Source organism: Humulus lupulus, chromosome X (assembly GCF_963169125.1).
Source record: "Humulus lupulus chromosome X, drHumLupu1.1, whole genome shotgun sequence".
Lineage (NCBI taxonomy): Eukaryota > Viridiplantae > Streptophyta > Magnoliopsida > Rosales > Cannabaceae > Humulus > Humulus lupulus.
Window position 1 is genome coordinate 94,531,642 of NC_084802.1, and position 9,754 is coordinate 94,541,395.

General features: G+C 32.0%; 1 protein-coding gene across 1 annotated transcript; it reads right to left on the bottom strand.

Moving 5' to 3' along the window:
• Nucleotides 1-7,948: 7,948 nt before the first annotated feature.
• Nucleotides 7,949-9,530, bottom strand: LOC133803940 (protein MIZU-KUSSEI 1). The gene has a single exon (XM_062242083.1). It carries the CDS (start codon nucleotides 9,109-9,111, stop codon nucleotides 8,323-8,325), a length of 789 nt encoding a protein of 262 aa, XP_062098067.1. The 5' UTR covers nucleotides 9,112-9,530; the 3' UTR covers nucleotides 7,949-8,322.
• Between the last annotated feature and the right edge of the window lie 224 nt (nucleotides 9,531-9,754).

The window sequence follows — 9,754 nt, forward strand, 5'->3', positions numbered from 1 at the left end:
CAAGTGACTAAGGATCTTTCAACCCTCGAAAACTTGGGCGGCACATGGGATATATTGGTATATAATTTAACACAGGCAATAAGAGCACGAGTTAATATATCTGTTTTTAGGCTGACTTGTAAATTTTCGAAGTCCAAAAAGGCCATTAAGCTAACTTGCTTGACAAAGCTTAAGTAATTTGGAATTTTTTTAAATTTCAAGTTAGGAGCAGATATTCGTGTGACAATAAACATTATGCTCATAAAATATTAGAGCAATAAGAGTGTGAGAAAGTATACTTAGTATGGACTTATGAAATGTCTAGAATTTCTAAGTTAGAAAACTAAGTACTCATGCGAAAATATAAGGCATACATCAGAGTGACTTTACTATTCACAAAAAACTTATAACTTTTTAAGTCTAAAAAGACTTAGAATGTTTTAAGTTAGCAAAGAAAAGTAAAGTATAAATACCGACAGCTCGGCTGTACGAGAAAAATATCAAAGCTGCTAAGCAACAATTGTCTTCACAAGAATAAAGAGCAAACTATTAGCCAGGTACAAGGTTTAGCTGATCAGGTGCAAAGTTTTCCTAGTCGGGAGAGGAGATACAACTTCCCTGGTCGGCTAAGCATATATCATTGGCCAAGTAAGAAACTCTGTTGTTTAGCATGAATAACATCGATGAGTCCCTGGAGTGAATCAAACAAATCAGTCAGTTCAACAGAAAAATATTTATTTTTACTACTTAGATAAACATTTTTTAAGAAGTAAGAATATAGAGTGCAAAAGAGACTTTGATGTCTAAAATGCTTGGGGGCATTCATGTGTCCGAGCGGTACACATGACCGATCGGACGGGTGTGTATGCCCGAGCGGCTGCATCGGGTATGTCCGAGAGTGCCGAGAAGTTATGCCTGCTGTCCGAGCGGATGGTGATGGCCGATCGGGTGGCCGTGTATACGCGTGTCCGAGTAGTGGTACACTTGAGGTGTTGCTGGCAAGCATCCGAGGAGCTGGGCCTCTTTGTCCAATCAGTTGGTGGTGTCCGAGTTGAGGGATACGTATCCCTTATGTCCGATCGGCTGGAGGCTAGTCCGAGCAGATGCGCGTGATGGCTGGACAGATGTTGTGGTGTCCGATCAGCTGGAGGCTAGTCCGAGCAGCTGGCTGCATCCGAGCGGTGTGGGGGGTATTCGTCCGAGCACCTGGGCGCGGCTTGGCGGATGGTGGTGTGCATGTCCGAGGAGCATCAGGGTGTCCGAGGGGCATCAAGGTGACCGATCGGTGGGCATAAAAATTCAAGACTAAATCTTTTGCGTCCGAGCAGCTTGGGGCATATCCATTGTCCGAGTGGTTAGATGAAAATGGCAGATTGACTATACACATATTTTCCAACAAACCATTTATCACGGATGCATTCAAGGGCAAAAAACAAATAATGACCAATTGGCTATAAGGTCCAAAAGGACAATAAATCTCAAGGGCATGGGGCACAAACATGTTTTCTTACTCATGGGATAATACGACAAGATCAAAAAATAGAATTTGAAGAAATCAAAAGACAAGTTCAATCGTGGGTTTACATGAAAGTTATCGGCCGAATGGAAGCTTTTGGATGACCTCAAAAGCATTTTTGCTAGAAGAAAAGTTTATCATACGAGAAAATCGTATAATAAACTTGGGGGGCAAATGTTATCCCCAAAATTTTAAAACGATGACGTGGCAATAGAAGTGACAAATAGCAAGGAATGGTTGGGTAATCTGGCTTAGGAGTGACCCGGTAGACCAGTGAAGAATTTTGACTGGTCAGAGAAGTGTCATGACCGACTAGGCATGACCTTGTCCAACCAGTCACATGTTTGTCTGCCCAGGCATGACCTTGTCTGACCAGTCACATGTTTGTCTGCCCAGGCATGACCTCGGCCGACCGGGCATGACCTTGGCCGACCAGGCATGACCTTGGCTGACCGATCATGACCATATCCGCCCAGCAAAGTGCATGTCTGCCCAGCAAAGTGCATGTCTGCCCAGTCAGGTGCGTGTCCGCCCAGTGAAGGTTTGGGCGACCAGCTTGAATGTGATATGGACCAACTAGACAGAGCAGGGCTACGCAAAGATCTCAGAAACGGCTTCAGCAATAATCGGTCTTGGCTTGCGCGGGAATCTCTCAGTTTATCCCATGAATATAATATACTGTTATATTTTGAATATTATTGTAAATTAAATATAATGAGAATAGCAAAATATCCCGATTATGGGGGATATCATCTGTACGATCCTGAGCCTATAAATACAAGGCTTATGGCATCATAAAGGGACTTTTGGACTTTTGATTGGATTCTTATTTTCTAGAGAGAGATAGTACTTGTATTTGAGAGAATTCTTGTATTCTTGTAATCTGGACTGAAGAAACTCAGTTGACTCAGGTTCATCTGATCTTGAGTGCAGATCTATAATCACAAATCTAAGTGGATTAGGCTATTACCAACACATTGGGGCTGAACCACTATAAAAACCGTCTGTGTCATTTATTTCTCTTGAAGGTTTTTGTCGTTTTTGACGTCTACACGTCGTTGGCCAAAAACGCGGTCAACAATGTAAAAAGTGTGTAGATAACAGAAATTCTTGGTTTTAACGGTTTGTTTTGTTAACTTTAATGGAATATTCTAAATATTTGACGGAATATCCTTTAAAACTAACTAAAATAGATATTTATTAATTATATTAATATAAATTCAAATTCCAATGTTATAAAATATCATTATCATAATAATATATAAAACAATACTAGATATTTAATAATTTTATTAATATAAATTTAAATATATATATATATCTATATAAAGGAAAGCATCAAGAAGATGATGTGGCACTTTAAAATTGCTCCAAAAACACTATTTTGATTTTCTAAATTTTTCACATTTTTTTAAATTCTGTATTTTCAAATTTATGATTATTAGTTAATTATTAAAAAAGGAAAAATTAAATATGTAAACTACTAATATTTTTAAACTATCTAAATGTATATCTCGTCTATATAAAAAGTGTGTAGATAATGGAAATTCTTGATTTTAACGGTTTATTTTGTTATCTTTAATGGAATATTCTAAATATTTAATGGAATATTCATTTAAAATTAACTAAAATAGATATTTATTAATTATATTAATATAAATTCAAATGCAAATGTTATAGAATATTGTCATTATAATAATATATAATACAAGATTAGATATTTAATGATTATATTAATATAAATTTAAATGTTATAAAATAATAATATGATAAAAATATATAATATTAAATTTTTACTAATTATATTAATATAAATTCAAATATTATAAAATATTATTATAATAATATTTATTATAAGACTACATATATAATAATTATATTATTGTAAATTCAAATTAAAATATTATAAAATATCATTATTATAATAATAACATATAATATAAGACTAGATATTTAATAATTATATTAATGTAAATTTAAATGTTATAAAACATTATTATGATAATGATATATAATCTTAATTTTTCATTAATTATATTAATATAAATTCAAATATTATAAATTATTATTATAATAATATTTAATATTTATTTTAATATAAATTTAAATATTATTATAATAATATATAATGCATAATCTTAATTTTTTTAAAAAAAATTTATCATGTATGTTTAAAAATATTATCATATTATATATATTTTAAAAAAATTATAACTAATATATATATATAATTTATTAATTTATTTAAAATTTATATGATATTGATACAAATTTAATAAATATAATAAAAAAAATCTATAAATAAATATAAGGGGGTAAAATGAGCAAAATGAGCGCTCTCTTAAGCAGTGCCCCATAATAAATATAAATATATATATATATATATATATATAATGCAATTTGAGGTATTGACTCGGTTGGGAGCCGCTGCTGAAGAGAATGGATCACGTGCGAAGGAAATGGCTGCTGAAAGAAGTCTGACGCGTGCGTGCGTGCTAATGGCTTCATCTTGGGCCTGCAACTGATTGTTGAACTGAAGAACTTGGGCTCTTGCTAAATCTGGGCCTTTGCATTGAAAGGGAAAATTGGTCCGTGGGCTTTGCTCAATTGGAGTGATGCATGATGAAAGGAATGCAACTAGAATTATTGGAAAAAGAAATGAATTGTCACTTTTCATATCATTACTTCTTGATTAAATATTGGGTTTATACATTTTTAGACCATGTGTTTTATCTCATTACCTGTTTGGACTCTGTATTTTGACAAATTATTTTTTAGACCATGTGTTTTCTAAAATAGTTCAAATAGACCCCTAAACCCGATTTTGATCAAAGTTTTTTGAACTAAAATTACAAATAATTCATTAAACTAACAACTAAGAACAAAAATACAGTCATTCTGCCTAAGAATTGTGTTGTTATACTCAATTTTTTGTTCATCAAAATCAGGTTTAGGGGCCTATTTGAACCATTTTACAAACATACAGAGTCCAAAAAATAAGTTATCAAAACACAGAGTTCGAATAGATAATGAGTCAAAATACATGGTCTAAAAAGGTATAATCCCTTAAATATTTGATTCCTTCTGGGCCTTTGTGATATAAGCTTTTTTTTTGGGCCTACTAGATTTGCAAAACAGCATAAATTAGTTCAAATTTAATATTTAACACAAAAATGATATTTACATTAATAACATAAAAATATTTACTTAAACTTAACTTATTCATCAAATTAAAATATTATAAAGTGTAATTTTGTGTACTTATCATCTCTTAATGAAGTGAGAACTTTATTTAATTAAGATTTTGTACATAATCTATCTCATGTTTAAGACAGAACAATTTATCAAGACTGTTACGAGTAGTAACACAGAGAGATAGAAGTGTCGTATACAATATAGATTAGATATGACATGGACATGATGAAAGAACAAACCTCTAATAATCTCTGTTAGGATACAGGAGCTTGTCATTTATTACTCGATGGTCGTTTGAGACTTGGCATCAATCCTAAAGTAATGGACTCATATTTGTAGCCCTATGACTTTTGAATTATCGGGTAAAGTCTATCAAAGAAAGCATAGACCCAATTCATGATATCTTGGATTCATAGGAATGCAAATAATTGGGAACATACTTTACAGCTATGGATTTCACTCCATCCTTAATTGGGAGTAGAATAGTTATTCTTTTCAGTATTGATGTTACTTGAACATAAAGCACTCAAATTCTGTTGAAAATAAAAATTTAATATGTAATCAAGTTATAAAAATGTTCATTAGAGTATCAATGACACTAATTGATAAAAATATAACTAGAGAGGTTAACATGCATTATATCTAGCGGAGAGTCATAACTCATGCAATGACTATATCAATTGATGGATCTATGAGTCACAACTTATTGTGATCGCTAAAATATGATGTGCAAGTATACATAATAAATTCAAGTAATAAAACAGTAAGCAAAATATCGTTCCCACAAGGACTATCAACCAATTACAAATAATTTCTTTTAAATTTCTATTTGGCTATAAAAAATAGAGTGGTTTTTTAACTAAGACTTAAAATTAAAATACACTTTGCAATAATAAAATTGATTTAATAATTAAAAACCTAGGGTATTAACTTCATCAACTTTTCATTCCATTAATTTTACTAATCAGTTCTAATTCTCTTCTTCCTATTCTAATAGTAGGTTAACAAAAATCGATTCATATTCTTTTTCAAGATATAAGATCTCAACCTATATGTAGTTTTCTACATCCCTGTGATAAATTTAAACACATAGCACACATTAAGCATAGAAACCTAATTGCTACACAAGTCATACATGTACTTTCGTCCATTATGTAACCTATGTATATATAAAGATAGCATATTCAATTCGCATATTTCGAATTTTGACTCAAGATCATAAATCAAGCAAACATTGATAAGGTATTTACTAGTATTAAGCAAACATTATATAGATTAGAATAAAGAAGAAGAATCAATGAGACATCATAATAAAATTAAATAGAAATCTAAGGGACTACATTAAACCCTAGAAAAAGAATTTAGTTCATATCAGACATAATAATAACCATAACATTCAAATATTTGTTCATAGAAAATACCCTAAAGAACTAAGATGATGAAGAAATCTAGAGAACAATAAACAGATAAAACAAGTAGTCTCCTAAGGGCTTTTTTTTCTTCAGAAATCATCATAATGATGCTTCAATAATAATATGTGCTTTGGATGTGAATTCCTACTTTTTCCCTTTCATAAAATGCCATTTTCTGCGAAACACGCCTCTTAAGTGCTGTGGCTATATAATGAAGCGCTGCGACTCGTGTCCAAAATATGGAATTCTCTCGTCTCTGATTTGCTCAAGCGCCGTGACTCAAATTCATCAACCAATAGCGCTACGACTCTCAAAGGCAACGTCGTGGCCCTTTGCTTCACGATAAGTTGACCTTTCTGTCTAATCGCAGCAGCGCTGCTCAAATGTTTTTTTTTCATCAAATTCCATCTTTTTAACACCAAATGCGGTTATTTATCAATTACGTCCCATAAATCTGAAATATTATCAAACACAGGCAACAAAACGTCATACTGCACAAAAAATTACTAAATAAACCTAAAAAAATAAATAAAATAACCTTTTAAAACACTATAAAATCTACTCTATCAAATTGTAGTTTTGAGAGTGCAACTATAAATTTTTAATGGAATAATTTATAGTTTTTAAATTTAATTTATTGTGCTAAGAGAGTTAGCTAGATAATTAATTTATTATAGCTTAGAACTACATATCTATTTATCCTCAAACTAGCTTGATAACACAAATAAAGTATTTGGTGAATAAAAAAAATTAATAAAATGTTAATTCAATTATTATTTGAGAAATAATGATTTTTGTTTTATCATTATTATTTATGAAATAATAAAATAGGGAAATAAAATCCGTTAATATTTTATGAAAGTCAAGTTTAGAGAAAATAATGATTTTTGTTTTATCATTGCTAATTATGATTTGTTTTTGTTTTTTATTTTTAATTTTAGCATCAATACTGTACTAACGCTTAAAATTAATAGTGTCAGATGCTTAAATTGAATCCAATGCATAACTGACTTTAGCGTCAATACTGTTAATGATACCAAATGTCTTTATAATCATTTTTTAACTGACGCTACAAGGTCTTTTTTGTGAATAACTCATTTTGATGTGGTATTTGGAGAGATATTATATTAAAGTATAAAATTATTGAAATATTAATATTTTAATTTACTTTTTTGGTTAATTTAATTTAAAAATTAATAAAGAAAATATATGTACATTCCCTAATATTCGAATGTATAATTGGAATGGGATCCCAATTAAAAGTGTGGAATAATTTATCACACTCAAAAAAGTGACCCAACTCTTTACTAGTTCCAATACTAGTGGATCCCATTTACTAGGGTTGATCCTAAAAAGCCTAAATTGTAATTTTTTAGCCCTTAATTTTATAAATTTTATTCAAATTATATAATATTGATATTTTTAATCAAAGAATTTTTTACCTTCACCTATATATTTTGTCTATAATTAAAATTAGTTTTAATTCTTTTAAATAATTAATAATAATATTTAAGCTTTATTTTCAAGAATATAGAAACTTAAAAAAATAAATAAATAAAATCAAGTATTACATTTTATTATTATTTGATATTTGATTTTAACTTAAATAAATTATAATTTATTTAAGTTTTATTATTATTTATATTTTATTTAAGTTTATTTAATTTATTAAATAATTATAAATAACTTTAACTATAAACAAAATACATAAGTGGGGGATAAAAATATCTTTAAAAAATAATTTTGACTAAAATTATGTCTACGGTACTATTTTGCTATAAATAATAGAATCATTTTGATATTTAAGAAAATTGGGATGCATTTATGGTATTTTGCATAAACTCAGTGAACTAAAACAATATATTCCCTTAACCAATTACATATATACATATGTCGATCGATCGAAAGTGTGTACCAACTTCATATCCATCAGGAAAAATGAATTAGCATCCATGCATAGCTTTTACTCATAAGCATGTAATTAACCAATTAAGATCAATTTCGACGATTAATGACCATAAATAAACCGATGTAACATATACTAAAACTCTCTTAATATTAGTCAAATTTACATAAAACTAACCTAAAAAAACAATCAAATATATATATTCATGATCACGATCATCGAATCTTTACTCAATTCAATAAATCTATTCATGTATTATCATCTTGTAAGTTTTCTCTTTATCTGATAACTTTAGATAAACTAGTAAATATTGCTCAGTGAGACCTTACAAAGAAAATACTCAACTCGGGCCCCGCCGAACTATCGGGGTTGATCATGTACAAAGCCTCGGAATCCTTAGATCCGACGACTCTCTCGAATCTGGCTCGCATGTATGTTAACTCTCCGTCGGAGGAGGCGGCGGCGGGGGACTCTTTTTGATCGTAAGGAGAGGGAAGAACCCCGGCGCCCATGGAAACCCCTCGCAGTGTCTGCATCACGTGGAGCTCGTCATCGGACATGTGCATCCTCCGAATGGAGTAACCCATCTTTCTACCGTTGCAGTAGACGGCCCACACGTATTCCTCGAAGAGCTTCTTCTTGTGCGTCTTGGTCTCACTCTCTAAGGCGATTCGGATTATGTCGTCTGCTTGCATTTCCTTGTGGAAAGCGCTGGTCTGCATGGGGAGCTCGATCACGAACACCGGCATGCAGTGAGGGTCCTCCTGTATAGCCAGGCTCACTCGACCTTTTCGGTAACCAAAAATCGTCCCAGTCGTCGCGTTGTCCTTTAACATTGGTCTTCTAGGCCTGCCTAGCAGAGCCACCATCTTACAGCCCGACGTAAGCATTGGAAATAGCTTGAACATCCGGAAGAGCCCTCCGGTTATACTCGCGGATTTGGATGAGGGACGCTTGGTTTTTTTATCGCCACCATTGCCGCCGCCGCCACCGCCGTCATTACCACCTCCTCCTCCTCCTCCGCTGCCTTGAGCGTGTCGGAGGAGAGATATAATAGCTGGGTTTTCCATTTGGTAGAATGGGCTAGAATGCATTGACGGCATTTTGTTGTTAAGGGTAGTTATACGTGTTTGTGGGTTATTGTTTGAAGAAAAGAAAAAATGACGATGATGATGGTGATGATGATCAAGTATTGATTGATCAGAAGGGAGAGAACGATATTATTGTAATTGAAGAGTTTGAGGAATGGGAGATAATATAGAGAAATTGAGAAAGAGAGGAGATGGAGGGGGTAAAGGCCGGGTATGGCCCGAGGGAAAAAAGGGGGAATTAGGGAAGTTGGTTAGTCACTTAGTTAGGTTGTCTTTGGAATCTTAGAAATGGGAAAGGGAAAGAGAAAAAGGGGAGAGTTCTCTTCACGTTGGTTTATTAAAGATGGACGAAAAAAAGAACAGAAAAGAAAAAAGCTGCTTTATTGATGACTAGTGAATGTGAATATGGATTTGAATTTGATCATATTCAGAAACATTTTTTACATCTTAAGAAGTAGTTTATGCCAAAAGAGAGAAAGAAAGAAGAAAATGGAACTTGCATAAAGTTTGATGTGACCAAGTTTATAGTGATGAAAATTGAAAAGGCAAAGAGACTGAATGCGATAAGATAAGGGGGGTCGGATCGGATCGGACCACAGGTTGTGGCGAGAGATACTTTGAAAAATAAATAAATATAAATATATATTAGAAAAAG